This window comes from Budorcas taxicolor, chromosome 16, assembly GCF_023091745.1.
Source record: "Budorcas taxicolor isolate Tak-1 chromosome 16, Takin1.1, whole genome shotgun sequence".
Lineage (NCBI taxonomy): Eukaryota > Metazoa > Chordata > Mammalia > Artiodactyla > Bovidae > Budorcas > Budorcas taxicolor.
The window spans coordinates 72420163-72441805 of NC_068925.1; the positions used below are offsets into that span (position 1 = coordinate 72420163).

General features: G+C 38.7%; 1 protein-coding gene across 1 annotated transcript in view; it reads left to right on the forward strand.

The window, feature by feature from the left end:
* INTS7 (integrator complex subunit 7) overlaps positions 1–21643 on the forward strand; it is a 79454-nt gene that overhangs the window by 9146 nt on the left and 48665 nt on the right. Inside the window, exons 3-7 of the mRNA XM_052653684.1 lie at positions 1042–1188; positions 2511–2648; positions 10110–10156; positions 14540–14739; positions 15346–15468. Coding sequence (XP_052509644.1) covers positions 1042–1188; positions 2511–2648; positions 10110–10156; positions 14540–14739; positions 15346–15468 — 655 coding nt within the window. The remainder of the gene's footprint in view (positions 1–1041; positions 1189–2510; positions 2649–10109; positions 10157–14539; positions 14740–15345; positions 15469–21643) is intronic.

A 21643-nucleotide genomic window follows, 5' to 3' on the forward strand; every position in this document is an offset into this window, starting at 1 on the left:
ACCGTTTTAGTGGACGCACATGGAAATTCACAACAAATTTTGGTGTGAAATTTAATGGCATTTTAAGCCAAAGTAAAGGGTATAAGGCAGAGAGTACTTATTTCTTTGGGGGACAGGATAATTCAAAATTAAAGACAACCTTGATATATAATTGTGTATTTTGGAAATATCTGTGGCTTTGTGTAGTTCATTTTGAGAAGTTTCTGATTTAACAGTTTATTTTTATAACATGAGATTACATGTTACATGAGATTATGGGCCACTGTGAAGTGCCTGAAACATGTAAGCAGAGCCTGAATATATACCTGTTCTGTCTCTACGCCATTCCCTCTCCCACTTCTTTCCACCATTCTCCATATACTTGTGTGCTTACACACAAACCTAATCAGACTTGCAGAAAAGAAGCTGTAGAATTAGCTTGAGAGGAGGAAGACCATCTTCTTGGTTCTAGTAGGATTGAGGACATTGAGTTTGGCTCCCAGGCTTCTCTCTACGTTACAGCTGTTTGGGTGCCTTCCTGCAGGACTGCAGGCTCTGCTAGCTGCTCATGCTTAGTACTCATCTCAGGGTTCTACATCCATGGGTTCTACCAACCACAGGTCAAAAATATTTGGGAAGATAATTCTAGAAAGTTCCAAAAAGCAAAACTTGAACTTGCCACCCACTGGCCACTAGTTACATTGTACTTATACTAGTTTACATAGCATTTACATTGTATTAGGTATTATAAGTAATCTAGAGATGATTTAAACTATGTGAGAGGATGCGCAGGCACTGTGCCATTTTGCAGAAGCGAGTTCAGTCTCCAAGGATTTGGGTTTGGTGCGGGGCTAGTCCTGGAATTAGTTCCCCTCCACACTGTGGGTATCATAGGATGACTGTACAGACTTTCGACTGTTTCTGTGGTAGAACAGAACGTTAAGATTGAAAAACATTGGCCTGTTGCTAAAATTTATTAGTATCATTTGTGTTGCTTTGATTCCTAATTAAATATTACTTTCCTAAAGTGGTCTAATTCATTTTATCTGTGGTTCTTCCTAGAAACAATTTCCTGAGGCTGTGTGTTCTTAAAGTTACCCAACAAAGTGAGAAGCATTTGGAGAAGATCCTAAATGTGGATGAGTTTGTAAAGAGAATTTTCTCTGTGATTCATAGTAATGACCCTGTTGCAAGAGCCATCACACTCCGGTATGTTCTGTTACACTGCTGAGTCACCACAAGATTGTTTGAGCTGTATTTCTATACTCCCAAAAGGCCGTACATTTACTTCTGTTACTCTGAATATTAGGAATTCATTTTTGTTTTTCCTAGTAAGAGTCAATGAGAAAATATGGTAACCATCCCAATCTGTAAATGCTTTAGAGCTAACCGTCTGTGATATAGTTTTGGTAACTTACGTTTGAGACACTCGTTTTGTAGGTAGATGTTCTGATCTGTTAACTCAAATGTAAGTATGGTTTGAAAGAAAGAAAGAACATGAAGTTGCTCAGTCAAGTCCAACTCTTTGTGACCCCGTGAACTGTAGCCTACCAAGCTTCTCCATCCATGAGGATTTCCCAGGCAAGAATACTGGAGTGGGTTGCCATTTCCTTTTCCAGGGGCTCTTCCTAACCCAGGGATCGAACCTGGGTCTTCCGCATTGCAGGCAGACGCTTTAACCTCTGAGCCACCAGGGAAGCCTCATGCTTATTTTGAACTTTTACCTTTCTGACCTTGTTCTTCCTGTTTCGTGTCCGTTTTCTATATTCATCCTTGATTATGTGCTCATTTTTATATATGATAATTTATATCTTGACTCCTTGGAGAATGCCAGGTACAACCACCTTAGTTTCTTCAACATTTCTTTTTCTTTCTTGGCATTAAAAAAATTTTGGTAGAATTTCATTTTGTAAGCCTTAAAACCAGCTTGAACCATATCCTCTTTTTAGGTCTGTCATCTATGAAATTAGTATGTGTAAACTTTGGATTTTTGATCACTTTCCTAAACTATACCTGCCTCTATTCTGATATGAGCTCCAGGGGACATCCTCTACTTCTCTTGATGTTGAGAGATTTGAAAATCATGATACAAGTAATTACTGATGTGGAAAAAAGACTGGGAAGTCTTACATTTTTACTTTGTGGGTCTGCTTAATAGCAAAAATATTGGACTCAATGCTTTGCTAAAATGGACTTCTTTATACAACATTGGAAAATTGGCATTTTGATGCTTTAGTAATTCAAAAGTTTGTTTTCCTGGGCTCTCTTTGGTACTTGGCATGTACTTCAAGGTGATTTTTTAAAAAATTTTTGCTGTGTTAAATTAACCATGTTAATTTTCCTTACATGTTGAAGTATGGAAAAATGTTTACAGAACTTGAGTCGCTGATTTTTAAAATTGATATGTCATTAACCTGAGATTTATACAGTGACCTACAAACTTTATTTTTGGTAAGCTTTGCCTGTTTCTTCCTTTTCTGACCTTGAACTTACTGTATTTCCATTCTTTTGGGGTTTCTCTGTTTGTGTAGGATGTTGGGAAGTCTGGCATCAATAATTCCCGAGAGGAAGAATGCTCATCATAGTATTCGTCAGAGTCTGGATTCACATGATAATGTAGAAGTTGAAGCTGCTGTTTTTGCTGCTGCTAACTTCTCTGCACAGTCAAAGTAAGCCTAGGCCTTTTATAGTTTGGCTTCCTAAGAAGAGGTTTTGAAAGAATAGCTCATTTATATATGTAAACACTAAGGGATATAGAAAAATGTAAACTGCAAGATGTATTTTCCAAGGGTGTTTCTATCATGTTGGGAAAACAGGACTTAAATCCATAAAACAGAAGAGTTAAGTACAGATGTTGGCATTAACTGTAAATGAAATTAAAGCTCCCAGAAGGACAGGATCAGCCTGGGATTAGAATAGTTGGGGAAAGCTTCATTGGGGAAGCAGAAGCTTTGTCCACTGAGGTGTCTTCCCCAAACCTGTACTGTCCTAATACTAAATTATTCTTTTCTTGCTATCTTCTCAAGTCTGGACAGTTTGACAGAGATAATAACTGGAATTGAAACCAATTTTAACTTCTTTGGGGTATCATACTCTATTATCTTATAAAATAGTATTTTTCTCTACATATATTTATTATTTTTTGATGAAATATTGGCCATAGTTTTATTAATGTGTTTGACTTACTGATTATCCTTTCTAAAAAGTAATACTGTTTCTTTTACTGACTGATGATGTGAAAGTAACACTGCTTTCTGGAGGGCATTTTGGTAATATGTATTTTGTACATCCCTTGGACCTAGAAAATCCACTTATAAGAATTTATCCTAAGGAATCAGCAGTGTGTACTGATACTTACTTGCAAGGATGCTAGTTATAAGATTATAATAACAAAAAAAATTAGTAACCAGTTCCAACCAGTGTGCCAATAAGATAAATAGGATCATACATTGAAATACTATATCAGCTTTTATAACTAATGTATTTTAGAAATATATTTGAAAACAGGTTACATAATAGGTTATGTGATATTACGGTTTATTTGAAAAGCAAGTATTTATGGAATAGAAAAGAGACTAGGATATGTATCAAAATATTGTCTCTAAGTGAAGATATTATCTTATTTTTATTTTCTTTTTCACAAATTTCTGTATATCCTGCTAGGAGCAAGTTTTGATTTATAATCAGGTGACTAATGGATTTTTTAATGTAAAAATAGCATTTATATTAAGAGCCTCTGCTAAATTTGGATAAGACTTGAAATAGTTAATCACCAATGATCTTTCTTTATAGTTTAATTATATGCTTATTCATCTCTTCAGCTGCTCCTATCAAACCTTCAGTATTCCAGGATTATTCATTGGAAAAGGAGATTAGAGAACATAAACTGTGTATTCTTTTATTTACTGATTGAAAGTAGTAGGTGAGACAGTAAATGAGGAAGAGAAATATCTAAGTAAAGACGATCCCTATTTGTGCTTTTGAAAATTGGCATTTTTTTCTTATTGAGAGTCATGGGTATTGCAAGAACTTTTTAAAAATTACTTTTATTGGTTAAGAGTTATAGCTGGTGAATATTTATCATCTGATCACCACTGTCAAGGTGTGAGTACTTTAAATCTGTCCAATTAAGTGTGTACTTGGAGTAGCTCTAAAAATAGTTTTCTAAATGTAGATGATAAATTTGTGATTCAGTATTAGAATTTGCTTATGAAAATCATTTTTGGCTCAGTTTTTCTCATGTGTTATTATCAGAAGCTTATTTTATCAGCTGTGGAATTCCTGATCTATCTTGGAAAAGATAAAGACTAAGTAACATAGGAACAACATGATTCTTCATTTATAGAATTGATGACCAGTAAACATTTAACAGTTTAAACATAGAAGCAGTTTTTAGCATACCAGGCTTCAATATGGTATACTTGTGATTTGTGATGTTTAAACATACCAAATTAGTGCAGTAGTTAAGTCTGAAGTATTAGAGTGTGAAAATCAAGAAAATACACCTTTTCCAGATTAGCATTTACCATGGGAAGTTCCATGGACAGAGGAGCCTGGTGGGCTGCAATCCATGGGGTCACAAAGAGTCAGACACAACTGAACAGTGCGTGCACTTCCCTCAGAAATGATGACCTGGTTTGAGATCAGATATCTCAACCAGTACAGATGGATTTTTATCTTAGTATGTTTATTAGTTTTGGATCTTAGAGTAGTTGACCAAACAAAGGCTTTTAAAATTGGTTTAATCCTATTTCTACCTGTCTGCTACCATAACCACAGGTAACTTGTTCTGAGGGTGTGCATGCTCAGTTGTGGCCAGCTCTTTGTGACCCCATGGACTATAGCCTGCCAGGCTCCTATGTCCATGAAATTTTGCAGGCAAGAATACGGGAGCAGGTTGCCAATTCCTTCTCCAGGGGATTTTCCTGACCCAGGATTTGAACCTGTTTCTTTTGAATCTCCTGTATTGGCAGGAGGATTCTTGACCGCTGTGCCCCCGAAAAGGTTTTAATTGTTAAGAGCTAGTCCCAGAGGAGGAATTGCAAACCCAAATGACTTCAGGAACCTGGGAGGCATTGTCAAGCAGAGTGGGTGCCCTCTAGTGGTCACTGGTGGACTGGAATGTGCACACCATCTGAAAGGGTAACTGCTCCTGGGTACCAGCTGACAGTGATGGTGCAGGAAATATGACCAGTGTTGTCAGATCTGAATTTGGGGTGGGAAGAAGCTGGAGAATCAGATTATTCTGTAGCCTCAGCGAATGAGACTATGTATTCTTTTTTTTTTTTTGAGACTATGTATTCTTAACGTATTTTTAATGCTGCCATTAAGAGTTTTTAAAAATATTATTAGACCAAAAAGAAGAGAAAACTCCAGGCGTCACACTTGCAGTTTATTGACCCTAGAGGCCCGTAACAGATTTTTAAATTTTGCATTTGTTAAAAAAGTTATTTAGTTAGTTAAGAAATACTTAGTGAATATCCATCATGTCCAGACTCTATTCCAAGCAGCAGGAATACAGGAGTGGAAAAGATGAATGCTCTGTTGCTATGTAAACCCACAGTAGTTTCAGCTGCTCACTAATGTTACAGAAAAATAAAGTAGTTTTATCATTATGAAGATGACCTAAGCAAGCTCCTTAGGTAGAGTGATCGGGGATAGCCTCCCCGAAGAGGTGGCATTTGAGCTGAAACGGTCCTGAAGAAGAGGCAGCCATCTGGAGGAAGGATATTCCAAGCAGAAGGAATAACAAATATAAGAGCGCTCTGAAAGGTGAACAGGTCATCTGTAGATACCTAATATACCTCTTGCCTTGTACCCAAAAGACATTTACAGCTTACTTTTTCTTATTGAATATAAGGCTGATATCAGAGCAGTAATTTTCAAACTATTTGGTATCAGAATCTCTTTACACTCTTCAGCATTATTAACGTCCTCAAAGAGCTTTTTATGTTTATATAGATTACATCGATTGGTATTTACTGTATTAGAGATGAAAATGCCTAAACTTAAAATACATTATTAATTCATTTAAAGAATAACAAATTCCTAATGTGTTGACACAAAAATATCTTTATGAAAATATTTTTCCAAAACAAAAATCAATTTTGTGGGAAGAGGGACGTTGTTTTTTACATTTTGACAAATCTCTTTAATGTCAGGCTGGATTGTCACATCTGGTTTTGCATTCACCATTTCTTTTACAATGTGATGTTTTGGTTAAAGTATATGAAAAAATGCCAGCCTCACACAGATACGTAGTTGAAAAAGAGAGGAGTATTTTTAAAGGTTTTGTAGATAATTATGCTTATTTTTCCTTGATCTCTTAACGGAACTAGAAAATTGTTGGTTCATAAAAGTTAGTTGCAATGTGAGCTGTAAAACCGTGTCAGTGAACATGTACTATTACATTGAAATCCGTTGGCATCCCTTACCTATGTATGGTTTTATAACTTAGACATTGGTCTTTTGGGAAATATTGGTTCACTCTGTTAATGCAGGTCTACCAAATGTTGGCCCTTTCCTTTGTAAAATATCAAATTTGTTGTTAAATATCAAAGGATCATATTTGTTGTTATCACCACTGATCTCATCAGGAAAGGCTTTAAGTATTAAGCTGTCAAGCTCATGGTGACAGATAGAAGTTTTCTGAAGTGCTAGTTTTTGTTTAGAAGCTAGGATTGGCAAAAAGTTTACCCAGTTATTTTTTTTAAAGTTACATGCTTATTTTATTTATCTCTTTAGAAGATACCTGCAAATAGCCATTTCTGAATAGTTATGGAGTTTCATGAAAAAATGGCTAGTTCATCTCATAACTCTAAGGATTGCATGGTGCTTACCCTGCAGACAGCCGCTGTGTAATTTACGTGTACTTTTCATTTTGTCAGAGAATGTTAAAATAATATCTTAATGGCAGAAAATATTTTATACAGACATCCATTGAACTGCAGAGCGAAAGTATTTCATGCCTTATGTGTCGTGAATCGTGACTGAAAGAACAAAGTTTGATCATGTTACCTGTATCATCTTTCCTTACATATTATATAGTTTTATCCCAAACATTCATGTTAACTGATAACTTTTGCAGCATTCAGTGTTATTTCAGTTGCAACAGACTCAAAAGCGACGCCTTAAAAAATACTTTTCAGATATACAATATTTTGAAAATGGCCACTTTAAAATTTTATTTATTTATTTATTTATTTAATTGAAGTATACTTAACAATGTTATTTTTAGGTATACAGCAGAGTATTCAATTATACATATATATATCTTTTTAATATTCTTTTCTCATATAGGTTATTATAAAATATTGAGTATTGTTCCCTGTGCTATATAGTAGGTCCTATTGGTTGTCTAGTTTATATTTATTTAGTGGTGTACGTATGTTAATCCCTAACTTCTAATTTATCCCTCCTCCCCCCTTCCCCTTGGTGACTACACATCTGTTTTCTATATCTGTGGGTTTATCTCTGTTTTGTAAATAAGTTCATTTCTATCATTTTTTTTTATTCCATGTATTAGTGATATCCATAAGATATTTGTGTTTCTTAATCTGGCTTATTTCACTGGGTATGATAATCTCTGGATTCATCCATGTTGCTGCAAATGCATTATTTCTTCTTTTTGTGGCTGAGTTATGTTCCATTGTGATATATACCACATCTTCTTCATCCGTTCATCTGTTGATGGACATTTAGTTTACTTCCATGTAAATAGTGCTGCAGTCAGCATTGAGGTGCATGTATCTATTCGAGTTATGTTTTTCTCCGAGTGTATGCCCAGTGGTGGGATTGCAGGATCTTAGAAAAGGCAGAGGAACCAGAGGTCAAATTGCCAACATCCGCTGAATCATGGAAAAAGCAAGAGAGTTCCAGAAAAACATCTCTTTCTGCTTTCTTGACTATGCCAAAGCCTTTGACTGTGTGGATCACAATAAACTGGAAAATTCTGAAAGAGATGGGAATACCAGACCACCTGACCTGCCTCTTGAGAAACCTATATGCAGGTCAGGAAGCAACAGTTAGAACTGGACATGGAACAACAGACTGGTTCCAAATAGGAAAAGGAGTACATCAAGGCAGTATGTTGTCACCCTGCTTATTTAACTTATATGCAGAGTCACTTCACTTCAGTCACTTCGTTGTGTCCGACTCGGCGACACCACATCATGAGAAACGCTGGGCTGGAAGAAGCGCAAGCTGGAATCAACATTGCCGGGAGAAATATCAATAACCTCAGATATGCAAATGACACCACCGTTATGGCAGAAAGTGAAGAGGAACTAAAAAGCCATTTGATGAAAGTGCAAGAAGAGAGTGAAAAAGTTGGCTTAAAGCTCAACATTCAGAAAACTAAGATCATGGCATCTGGTCCCATCACTTCATGGGAAATAGATGGGGAAACAGTGGAAACAGTGTCAGACTTTATTTTGGGGGGCTCCAAAATCACTGCAGATGGTGATTGAAGCCATGACACTAAAAGATGCTTACTCCTTGGAAGAGAAGTTATGACCAACCTAGATAGCATATTGAAAAGCAGAGACATTACTTGGCCAACAAAGGTCCGTCTAGTCAGGGCTGTGGTTTTTCCAGTGGTCATGTATGGATGCGAGCGTTGGACTCTGAAGAAAGCTGAGCCCTGAAGAATTGGTGCTTTTGAACTGTGGTGTTGGAAAAGACTCTTGAGAGTCCCTTGGATGGCAAGGAGATCCAACCAGTCCATTCTGAAGGAGATCAGCCCTGGGATTTCTTTGGAGGGAATGTTGCTGAAGCTGAAACTCCAGTACTTTGGCCACCTTATGCAAAGAGTTGATTCATTGGAAAAGACTCTGATACTGGGAGGGATTGGAGGCAGGAGGAGAAGGGGACGACAGAGGATGAGATTGCTGGATGGCATCACTGACTCAATGGACGTGAGTCTGAGTGAACTCCGGGAGTTGGTGATGGACAGGGAGGCCTGACGTGCTCAACTCATGGGGTCGCAAAGAGTGGGACACGACTGAGCGACTGAACTGAACTGAATGATGGTAGCTCTGGTTTTAGTTTTTTAGGGAACCTCATACTGGTTTCCAGAGTAGCTGCACCAATTTACCTTCCCACTAACCTCCTCCACACCCTCTCCAGCATTTATTATTTGTAGAATTTTTTGATAAATGGCCGTTATGACTGGTGTGGGGTGATACCTCATTGTATTATAGTTTTGCTTTGCACTTCTAATAATTAGTGATGAGGGGCATCTTTTCATGTGCCTTTTGGCCATCTGTATGTTTTCTTTCTTCTTTGGAGAAATGTCTATTTAGATGTTCTGCCCATTTTGTTTGATTGAGTTTTTTGTTTTTCAGTATTGATCTGTATGAGTTGCTTGTGTATTTTGAAGGTTCATCTGTTGTCAATTGCATTGTGTATATTTTCTCCCGTTCTGTAGGTTGTTTTTGTTTTTTTCTTATGGTCTCCTCTGCTGTGCAAAAGCTTTTATGTTTAATAGGTCTTATTGTTTATTTTTGTTTTTACTTCCATCTTGCTGGCAGACAGCTCCAAAAAGGTATTACTGCAGTTTATGTCAAAGAGCATTCTGCCTGTTTTCCTCTAGGAGTTTTATGGTATCTGGTCTTACATTTAGGTCTTTAATCTAAAAATGGCCACTTTTAAATAATTTGGCTCTACCCATATTTCCCGCTGCATTTCTACTGCTTCATACTTACTCTGTTTTTCTAAAATTCAGACTATTTGTTGTATATTTTATTGTTTATATAAATGATTAGCTTGTGTGCCAAAAGCTTTTCTTAACTAAAAGTGTGTCCTAAAACACTGTAGACTGAGATAGTGACCTTAAGTATTTCAGACAGTGTCGTTCAGTAATGAAATGGCAACAGTGCTCATAAGTCAGAGCATCTTTCCTTGAAGATCATGTGGGAACAGTGTTGGCAGAAGCCCACTTGCTTTGTGGAGTTTTGGTTTTGGTTGCATTTCTTTCCCCATCCCCAGCACCTGACCTTAGGAATATTAGTTATGATTAGGAATATTGCCTTTCTCCTGTGCTTACTGTGTTCTATATAAGTCCTTAGAAAACTGAAGCAAATTTAATTTTTTTTTGATTTTAAAGATTATACTGTTTTCTCTTTCCCAAGGGATTTTGCTGTAGGAATCTGTAACAAAATCAGTGAAATGATTCAAGGTATGTATTCTTCATTTGGTGTTATGAAGTGACTTAATGGTACTCATACTAATAATAGCTACTAACATTCATTAAATACTTACTATTTGCTAGTCACTATTCATTCCTTTATTCATCCAAATAATGCTTATTAAGTGTCTTCTAAATGCCAGAACTATTCTAGGAGCTTAGGATGCAATACTGCACAAAGCAGAGTCCTTGCTCTCGTGTAACCTGCATCCTAGTGGTGGAAGCAGTGCCAGCAACAGATGAGTCAATTTATGACACACCAGGTACTATGGAAGAAAGGTGAGGTAAGAAGGATAGTCCCTAGAGTCCATGGCAGGATGGAAGGGGTGATGTTTCTGTTTTATATCTCTTGATCAAGGAAGACTTCTGATCAGGTGATACTTGAGTAAGAAATGCATATTTTTAGGGGGAAAATATTCTGACCGTGGGGAAAACTCAGAGACTCTCTTCACTCTGCTAATATGCCTCCAGTATCTTCCAATTTCTACTAAACCCAAATCCAAATTGCTTACTGTAGCCTACAAAGCCGTATTCTAATCTCATCTTCTGTACTGTGCTTCCCATGTATTACCCCATTTACTCTCATAATAGTCATAAAAGAAAGCTCTGGGGTTACAGCATTGCACAACTCTAGAGAACACGACTTCCTTTGTATTTTTCTAAATGGTGTGTCTTTGTATTGTGTAATTTGGCAGACTTGAATAGGTAATACTCTTCTTTTATGGAAAAGGAAATGGAGTCATAGTAAGATCACTTAGTTGAAGACCAAGATACAGTGATTGAGCTTTCTCCGGTTTCCCTTTATTCCTTTGTCTTTCCCCACTACCTCCAGAAAAAGGCTGCCTTGCAGAAAGCTTTCATTAGAAGCAGCATCACTCATTTATTGAGCAGGTTTTTGCTGAACACCTGCTGTATCAGACAGCATCTCAGCAGGAAACATGTCACACTTGAACTACAGTAATTCAAGTAGGGTTTAATGAAGGAGCCATTTACAAAGATGTGGGCAGAATAAACTAGAGGGAATGACGTTGTCCTGCACTGTCTGAGCTGCAGGGGAGGAAGTACTTATCAGAACCTGGAGTCACATCCAGAAGGCCACTTTGGAATACTGACCTTCAGGGTGATGTGACTTGATGTGACCCTGCAGAGGAGCCAAGGAATAAATACACTGACCTGACCTGAACTTCCCATCTGCTGGGGCTCTCCACACAGACAGGGTAGATAGCAAGGGAGTTGATGAAAGCTATACAGGTAAGCCTCCTAGGATGCTGAAGGATTCTGTGTAACTTGAGTGGTGTGTATATATGAATATAGATACAGGCATATGTAGAATCCATTAATGTACATATTTAAGATTCATTTTTGTTTCTTTAGTTTTATCTATACAAAATTAAAGTAAAGGGACTTAACCTGATGGTCCAGTGGCTAAGACTCTATGCTCCCCGTGCAGGGGCCTGGGTTCGATCCCTGGTCAGGGAACTAGATCCCACATGCTGCAACTAAAGAGCCTGCACTGCCAAATGAGTAAAAATAAGTTGATTCATTAAAAAAAATTAAACAGGAATTAGGAAGTACAGAGAGAAAAGGAAAAACGCAATGGGGTAGAAATGGGGGTGGGCTTCCCTGGTGGCTCAGATGGTAGAGAATCCACCTGCAGTATGGGAGACCTGGGTTCAGTCCCTAGGTTGGTAAGATCCCTTGGCGGAGGGCATGGCAATAGTGGAGGGCCCATTCCAGTATTCTTGCCTGGAGAATCTCCTTGGACAGAGGAGCCTAGTGGGCTAAATTCTATGGAGTCACAAAGAGTTAGACATAACTGAGCAACTAAGCACAGCACAGAAGTGGGGGCAAGGTAGAGGAAGATTGAAGCCCAACATACAGAAGTGGCAGGTGAGTTTGAGGAATAAATATCCATAAATTTTCAGCTGCTTGTGTTTCTATGAAGTAGAATTTTGAGTCTCCCTAAACATGACTTAGCAGCTAAACAACAACAAAACCTTCAGTAAAGATGTCTGCAAACACAAAGAATCCTCTGACTGCTGGCCTGAGAATAGGCTTGCAGAGGAGAAGGGAGGGGTATGAGACGGAAGTCTGCCGTGGGGAAGCTCTTAAGTAGGAACAATACTTAGGAAACTTTGCAATGATCCAGTCAGGAGGTAGTGGTAGAAATGAACCAGTGTGACAGCAGTGAAGGTGGAAAGACTGTCAGATTTGGTTTATATTTTGAAGATAGAAACCAACAAGATTTGCTAATAAATTTGGATGTGAATGTGAGAGAAAGAGGAGAATCAGGAAAGACTCCAGGGTCTGAGGAGCTGTCATGTTTTGAAATGGGGAAAGTTTTGCATGGGCAGTTTCATAGTAAAGATCAGAAGTCCTCTTTGTCCCTGTTAAGCATAAAGTACTTCTGAGATAGCCCATTGGTGATGACCAGAAGGTAATGGGACAGAAGGTAATAACCAGAAGGTGATGGGACATATGCATCTGAAATTCAGGGGGTGGGAGTGAGAGGGGAGGCAGTCTTTAAAAGCAAATAGCTGATTGCAGAACCCATGGGATTATATCCGCTCACTCAGGGAAAGTACATAGGAGAAGAAGATAATTTATTAGCAACCCCAAGGAATATCAGAAATTAAAGTGTGGATAGAAGAATACAAAGAGATTGAGAAAGAACAGCCAGAGGAAGGACAAAAACCAGGAAGAGTGAAAAAGCAAAAGCCATTGAGAAAGAGTTCAAAGATAGAATGGTCTTGCAAATGCATTCAGTAACTTAAGGATCAAAGCAGCCATAACACAGGCCTGATCTGACCCTGCACAGAGAAAACCAGGGAGTAAATACTCTGGCATTCTTCTCTCTCCCATCTCTTGGGGGTGCTCTGCTTTGGCTAAATTTGAAGAGTGGCCAAACAGTAAGGGAGTCAGTTGATGTAAGCTACTGTTGGATGTTGAAATGTCATGTATTCACACTAACAGTTATTCACTGTGGCAAAAAGCACTCATCAGCAGAGATAAATTAGCTTTTGGCATATAAGTAGGACATTATGATTGACAGTTTTTTGTTTACTATCACCATTAAGCCATGATGTAGAAACAAAGACTTTCTGTTTATTTAGCTCCAGTGTTGACAAGAAAAGATGCTTTGGAATCAGTTCTCAATGAAATTCCAGCTGTGGATGCTGTAAAGAAAGGCAATGCTGCACAAAGTTCAGAGAACTTTGCAACTGCTCCGTACATAGTCTGTTCACATTCTGATCTTAGTGTTGAAGGAAATAGTTTGTGTATATATTTTCATGAATATGTATATGTTTTGGTATGCTATGGGAAGAAAGAGGCAGCAAATATGACTGCTTTCTACTGTGCCTTTTAAGGATATTTTCTACTATCAGCCTGTAATTTAATAATCACCCCCAAATCAAGATAAATACTTTCAGAAAAAACTATTGAACTTGATTACCTCTAATATAGTATTACATAAACATAATATATATAAGCATAATATAAATTTAAACATAATACTAGTGTACTATTTGGGCTTCCTGGTGGCTCAGGTGGTAAAGAATTCACCTGCAATGTGTTTTTGTTTCTTTAGTTCTATCTACACAAAATTAAAGTAAATTAACAGGAATTAGGAGATATAGGACTTCCCTGATAGCTTAGTTGGTAAGTAATCCGCCTGTAATGCAAGAGACCCCGGTTCAGTTTCTGGGGCGGGAAGATCCCCTGGAGAAGGGATAGGCTACCGACTCCAGTATTCCTAGGCTTCCCTTATGGCTCAGCTGGTAAAGAATCCGCCTGCAATGTTGGAGACCTGGGTTGGATCCCTGGGTTGGGAAGTTCCCCTGGAGAAGGGAAAGGCTACCCACTCCAGTATTCTGGCCTGGAGAATTCAATAGTGTCGCAAAGAGTTGGGACACCACTGAGCTACTTTCATGCTCAGGAGGTACAGAGAGAAAGGGAGAAGAGCACAGGGTGGGAATGGGGGCGGGCTTCCCTGATGGCTCAGGCAGTAGAGAATCCGCCTGCAGTGCAGGAGACCTGAGTTCAGCCCCTAGGTTGGGAAGATCCCCTGGCAGAGGGCATGGCAATACTGGAGGGCCCCCTCCAGTGCGTTCGATCCCTGGGTCAGGAAGATCCCCTGGAAAAGGGAATGGCAACCCACTCCAGTATTCTTGCCAGGAGAGATCCTATAGACAGAGGAGTCTCGTGGGCTACAGTCCTTGGGATTGCAAAGAATCAGACATGACTGAGCAACTAACCATTGAGTGTGCTATTTGCTTTTAAATAGTCATTTTGCTAATGGAATCAGACCTTCTGAATCTGAGGTATTATCCAGGATGAGGGTCAGAAATCTCTAAGCGTTCTTTCCATGTCCAGGTCTAGCCACGCCAGTAGACTTGAAGCTGAAGTTGATCCCCATCCTGCAGCACATGCACCATGACGCCATCTTGGCGTCCAGCGCGCGTCAGCTCCTGCAGCAGCTGGTCACCGCCTATCCTTCCACCAGAATGGTGATAGTCTCTCTGCACACTTTCACTCTGCTTGCAGCTTCATCTCTGGTTGATACGCCTAAGCAGGTAGTTTCAGTTTCCTTTAAACTTCCTTTTTCTTCAGTAAACTTGCCTTTTAAGTATTAATATGCTAAAAAATAAGTTAAGTAACCCATAAGTTTTGATAGTATTGAGATCCCTTTCTCTGATAAAGATCGCAGAAAGTTTAATTTCCTTTTGCTTGTTCTTTTCCCTCTTTGTATTCACAGTATTAATTCTTGGGAGTCTTGTGCAAAAAGAGGTGGTGGTGAGGGTACAGAGCAGAGCATGGCGTTGGTGCAGTGGGGAGGAAGATTTGAGTTCTATTCTCAGTGCTGATTCTTGGAAGTCATAAAAATTAAATGAGGTGGAGGTGAGAGTAAGTACATGGCAGAGCATGGAGTTGGTGGGTGGAAAAAGGAAGAGTTGAGTGTTTAAGGCCAGGTCTTGCGCTAGAACCTTGCAAGTTAAGTGGAGGTATATTTTTATACAAGAGGAGAAAGGCCCAAACATGGGTACATAGTGAATAAATGACAGGGCTGTAATTTGAAATGAGCCCTGTCTCAAATCTGAAAGTTTCACGAAACTACAGTGCATCCCTAATGATAATTTCAGTGATGATGTCACTCATGGAATGACTTATTTCCTTTATAGATTCAGCTTTTATTGCAGTATTTGAAGAATGACCCTAGGAAAGCAGTAAAGAGACTTGCTATTCAAGATCTGAAATTACTTGCCAATAAAACACCACATACTTGGAGTAGAGAAAACATTCAGGTATGTAGAACTTCAAGCATCGTTATTTTATATAGAAAAATAATATGATGTTGTCATAGATCAAATTGTTTCACTTTACATCTTTATGTTATTTTTGTCTTCTTAAATGTTTGAATATGGAAAATTTCTAAGAGTATTGTTGATATTTATGGCAGAAGTTAGAACTGGCAAAGTAAATATATAAAAATTCTTCACTATTTTCCCTTTACTTTTTTCCCAGTTTTATTGAAATATAATTGACACGCAGCACTGTGTAAGTTTAAGGTATACAGCGTATCGATTTAACTTAGAACATCATAAAGTGATTATCTCAGTAAGTTTAGTGCACATCCGTTTGTGTCTCATATAGACACAAAATTAAAGAAAAAAATTTTTAGATTTACTTTCTTAACTAATTTCGTATATAACTTACAGCAGTGTTAATTATATTAACCATGTTGTACATCACATCCCTAGTACTTACCTATCTTATAAATGGAAGTTTGTGCCTTTGACTGCCTTCATCCAACTACCCTCTGCCTCTGGTAACCACAAACCTCATCTTTTTCTGACTGAGTCTGTATGTTTCTTTTCTTGCTCTCAGTGTATAATTGAGCTATAACACTGTTAGTTCCTATTCTGCAGTGTAGTCATTTTTTTTCTATACATTTCAAAATGATCACCATGATAAGTCTAGTTATGATATGTCACCATACAAAGATATTACCTAGTTACTGGAAAGCTTATATCCTTTAATGTTTAGATTTGTTGTAGTTCATTAGACTTATCTCTTAGTTTCTTTTTTAATTATCCCATAGCAGCACCATGGCTAGTTGAGAAGCCCTGTTAAGTTGTTCATTTTATTCCTGTCTCCTTGACTCAATTTAGGGAGAATGGTTTTGGTGCTGGCTATGATTTATTAGAGAAGAGGTAAAGCTTATTTCTCCTTTACACACAGAGGAAAAGACAGTCTTAAGTTTTCTTTTGTAAATACAAGAGAAGATCTCAATCTTTAGACTTTTAATGTGACATCTTTTATAGCATTTCTTAGGTTACATGGATGTTTAATATTTTTCTCAAGGTACAACCCTGTTTTTAAATGCTGCTTAAAGTGAAATGGAAGATTGTTAAATTCGATCTTTGTTTTCATGGATTTTATTATTTCTTGGTATCATCATAGCTACAGTGTAACAGAAACTGCTGAATTTCAGATTATGAAAACTGAGCTGCTCTCTTTTTTTGTTTGTTTTGTTTTGCAATTTTCTAAACATGTCTCAGTGGGCTTCCCAGGTGGCGCTTGTGGTACAGAACCTGCCTGCCAGTGCAGGAGACATAAGAGATGATGGTTCAATCCCTGGGTCAGGAAGATCCCCTTGGAGAAGGGATTGCTACCCACTTCAGTATTCTTGGGCTTCCCTGGTGGCTCAGCTGGTAAAGAATCCGCCTGCACTGCAGGAGACCTGGGTTCGATCCCTGGGTTGGAAAGATCCCCCGAAGGAGGAAATGGCAACCCACTCCAGTATTTTTGCCTGGAAAATCCCATGGACAGAAATGCCTGGCGGGCTACAGTCCACGAGGCCGCAAAAAGTCAGACACAACTGAGCATCTAAGCCAAACATGTTTTAATATATTATGATTGATAGTTGGCAAATATCCCAAGAGATGAGGACAGTTATTAGTATTTGCACTTAATAGATGAGCAAATTAGGATTCAGAGAGATTTAATATGCTTAAGAGAGCTTCTTAAGAGGGCTTAATTAAGAATTTAATTAAGAGAGCTCTGTCCTCTGGTGCTTTTTTCCTACTAAACAGGAAGAGAATGTGCTTGGCCGCTTTAAGGAACCAGACCCAGTGAAAGCACTGTATTAATCCATCTCATTTCTTTCCTCATTGTGAATAAATCGCACACACACTTGAAGAATGTATATTTAATAGTTTAAATTATAATTGTAAGTCAAAGCCCATGTAGTCTCCATCAGCTAGAAATAGAACACTGCAAAAATCACAGGACCCTGCTTCCCTGAATGTCAGGTCCATGAATCAAGGCAATTGGAAGTGGTCAAACAAGAGATGGCAAGGGTGAACGTCGACATTCTAGGAATCAGTGAACTAAAATGGACTGGAATGGGTGAATTTAACTCAGATGACCATTATATCTACTACTGCGGGCAGAAATCCCCCAGAAGAAATGGAGTAGCCATCATGGTCAACAAAAGAGTCCGAAATGCAGTACTTGGATGCAATCTCAAAAACGACAGAATGATCTCTGTTCATCTCCAAGGCAAACCATTCAGTATCACAGTTGTCCAAATCTATGCCCCAACCAGTAATGCTGAAGAAACTGAAGTTGAACGGTTTTATGAGGACCTACAAGACCTTTTAGAACTAACACCCAAAAGATGTCTTTTTCATTATAAGAGACTGGAATGCAAAAGTAGGAAGTCAAGAAACACCTGGAGTAACAGGCAAATTTGGCCTTGGAATGTGGAATGAAGCAGGGCAAAGACTAATACAGTTTTGCCAAGAAAATGCACTGGTCATAGCAAACACCCTCTTCCAACAACACAAGAGAAGACTCTACACATGGACATCACCAGTTGGTCAACACAGAAATCAGATTGATTATATTCTTTGCAGCCAAAGATGGAGAAGCTCTATACAGTCAACAAAAAGAGGACCAGGAGCTGACTGTGGCTCAGATCATGAGCTCCTTATTACCAAATTCAGACTCAAATTGAAGAAAATAGAGAAAACCACTAGACCATTTAGGTATGACCTAAATCAAATCCCTTATGATTATACAGTGGAAGTGAGAAATAGATTTAAGGGCCTAGATCTGATAGATAGACTGCCTGATGAACTATGGAATGAGGTTCATGACATTGTACAGGAGACAGGGATAGAGACCATCACCATGGAAAAGAAATGCAAAAAAGGAAAATGGCTGTCTGGGGAGGCCTTACAAATGGCTGTGAAAAGAAGAGAGGCGAAAAGCAAAGGAGAAAAGGAAAGATAAAAGCATCTGAATGCAGAGTTCCAAAGAATAGCAAGAAGAGATAAGAAAGCCTTCTTCAGTGATCGATGCAAAGAAATAGAGGAAAACAACAGAATGGGAAAGACTAGAGATCTCTTCAAGAAAATTAGAGATACCAAGGGAACATTTCATGCAAAGATGGGCTTGATAAAGGACAGAAATGGTATGGACCTAACAGAAGCAGAAGATATTAAGAAGAGGTGGCAAGAATACATGGAAGAACTGTACAAAAAAGATCTTCACGACCCAGATAATCATGGTGATGTGATCACTAATCTAGAGCCAGACATCTTAGAATGTGAAGTCAAGTGGGCCTTAGAAAGCATCACTACGAACAAAGCCAGTGGAGGTGATGGAATTCCAGTTGAGCTATTTCAAATCCTGAAAGATGATGCTGTGAAAGTGCTGCCCTCAATATGCCAGCAAGTTTGGAAAACTCAGCAGTGGCCACAGGACTGGAAAAGGTCAGTTTTCATTCCAATCCCAAAGAAAGGCAATGCCAAAGAATGCTCAAACTACCGCACAATTGCACTCATCTCACATGCTAGTAAAGTAATGCTCAAAATTCTCCAAGCCAGGCTTCAGCAATATGTGAACCGTGAACTCCCTGATGTTCAAGCTGGTTTTAGAAAAGGCAGAGGAACCAGAGATCAAATTGCCAAGATCCGCTGGATCATGGAAAAAGCAAGAGAGTTCCAGAAAAACATCTCTTTCTGCTTTCTTGACTATGCCAAAGCCTTTGACTGTGTGGATCACAATAAACTGTGGAAAATTCTGAAAGAAGTGGGAATACCAGACCACCTAACCTGCCTCTTGAGAAATCTGTATGCAGGTCAGGAAGCAACAGCTAGAACTGGACATGGAACAACAGACTGGTTCCAAATAGGAAAAGGAGTACGTCAAGGCTGTATATTGTCCCCCTGCTTATTTAACTTCTATGCCGAGTACATCATTGGAAGAAGCACAAGCTGGAATCAAGATTGCTGGGAGAAATATCAATAACCTCAGATATGCAGATGACACCACCCTTATGGCAGAAGGTGAAGAGGAGCTAAAAAGCCTCTTGATGAAAGTGAAAGAGGAGAGTGAAAAAGTTGGCTTAAAGCTCAACATTCAGAAAATGAAGATCGTGGCATCCGGTCCCATCAGTTCATGGGAAATAGATGGGGAACCAGTGGAAACAGTGTCAGGCTTTATTTTTGGGGGCTCCAAAATCACTGCAGATGGTGATTGCAGCCATGAAAGTAAAAGACGCTTACTCCTTGGAAGAAAAGTTATGACCAACCTAGATAGTATATTCAAAAGCAGAGACATTGCTTTGCCAACTAAGGTCCGTCTAGTCAAGGCTATGGTTTTTCCAGTGGTCCTGTATGGATGTGAGAGTTGGACTATGAAGAAGGCTGAGCACAGAAGAATTGATGCTTTTGAACTGTGGTGTTGGAGAAGACTCTTGAGAGTCTCTTGGACTGCAAGGAGATCCAACCAGTCCATTCTGAAGGAGATCAGCCCTGGGATTTCTTTGGAAGGAATGATGCTAAAGCTGGAGCTCCAGTACTTTGGCCACCTCATGCGAAGAGTTGACTCATTGGAAAAGACTCTGATGCTGAGAGGGATTGGGGGCAGGAGGAGAAGGGGACGACAGAGGATGAGATGGCTGGATGGCATCACGGACTCGATGGACGTGAGTCTGAGTCAACTCCGGGAGATGGTGATGGACAGGGAGGCCTGGCGTGCTGCGATTCATGGGGTCGCAAAGAATCGGACACGACTGAGTGACTGAACTGAACTGAACTGAACTACTTCCTCTTCTCATGCTTCTCCCTGATCAGAGTCTTAATAACCACCCAAAGGAAACCACTCTTGACTTTTGTGATAGTCACTTTTTGCTCTTCATAGTTTTACCATCTGTGCCTCCCTAAAAATACCATTTAGTTTTGTGTTTACTGCTTTTGCTTAGCATTGTACTGATGAGACTCGTCCATGTGGCTGCATGTTTTTTTCCTTTCATTGCTAGTCCGATGTCCCTTAATGTCATTGGGGAATTGGGTCTAGTTCTCCCTACTGGATACCAAAATCCTCAGATGCTCAACTTCTTTGTGTAAAATGAAGCAGTTTTTGCATATACCTATGTATATCCTCCTATACACCTTAAATCTAATCTCTAGATTACTTATAATAGCTAATACAATGTAAATACTATGTAAGTAGTTGTAAATAAAATATAAGTGCAGTGTAAATAGTTGCCCTTTCCATGCTCTGAAACAGTTAAGAGCTTTGACATAAAAATTTTCTGTCTTGTGAGGGTATAGCTTTATAAGGGCCGTAAATCGGTCTGAAACTGGGCCTTCTTCCAGTGATAGCATTTTGAGAATATTTCCTATTCCTTACATGGTTGTTACCCTGTTGAGGTTTTCTAGCTCTTCTTGAATCAGTCTTGATAATTTTTTTTCATTTAATTTTTTTTTGCAGATGCATTAGTATCAACATAAGGAGAACCTTTGTAATTTGTAGTATGTCTGTATTTAAAATGTTATCTTTGTTCCTACTGTTGTGTTTGTGTTTCCCTTTTCTTTATTAAACTTGTCAGCAGCATGGCTTTCTTATGCCTCAAGTGGTTGGTACATTTATTTTTATTCTTCTGTTTAATAATGGAAGCACTTAAGGCTATTAATTTTCATCTTAGTGCAGGTTGGCCACATTCCATAAATTGCAACTTTTAGTGTTCCCTTTGCCATTAATTTGAGGTACACTTTTTAAGTCAGATTTACTGTGGTATAATTTACTCACTGAAACTTTTCCAGGTATACAGTTCTAGACATGCAGTTGGAGTTTTGATAAATCTATACAGTCGTGTAACCACCACCACAGTTGTGATATAGAACATTTTTCAGATCACTCCAAAAGGTTTCTCCAGGCCCCTCTGTAGTCAGTTTTTCGCCTGACTCCTGACTACCACTGAACGGATTTCTAGCCCTATGAGTTTGCCTTTCCAAAATCTAAATGGATTTATATAGTATGTAGCCTTTGGGGTATGGTCTCTTTGGCCTAGCATAATGCTTAACATCATTCATCCATATTGTTACGTGAATAGTTAGTTCATTCCTTTTTACTGCCAAGTAGTATCCCAGTATATGAACCACAGTTTATCTGTTCACAACTTTA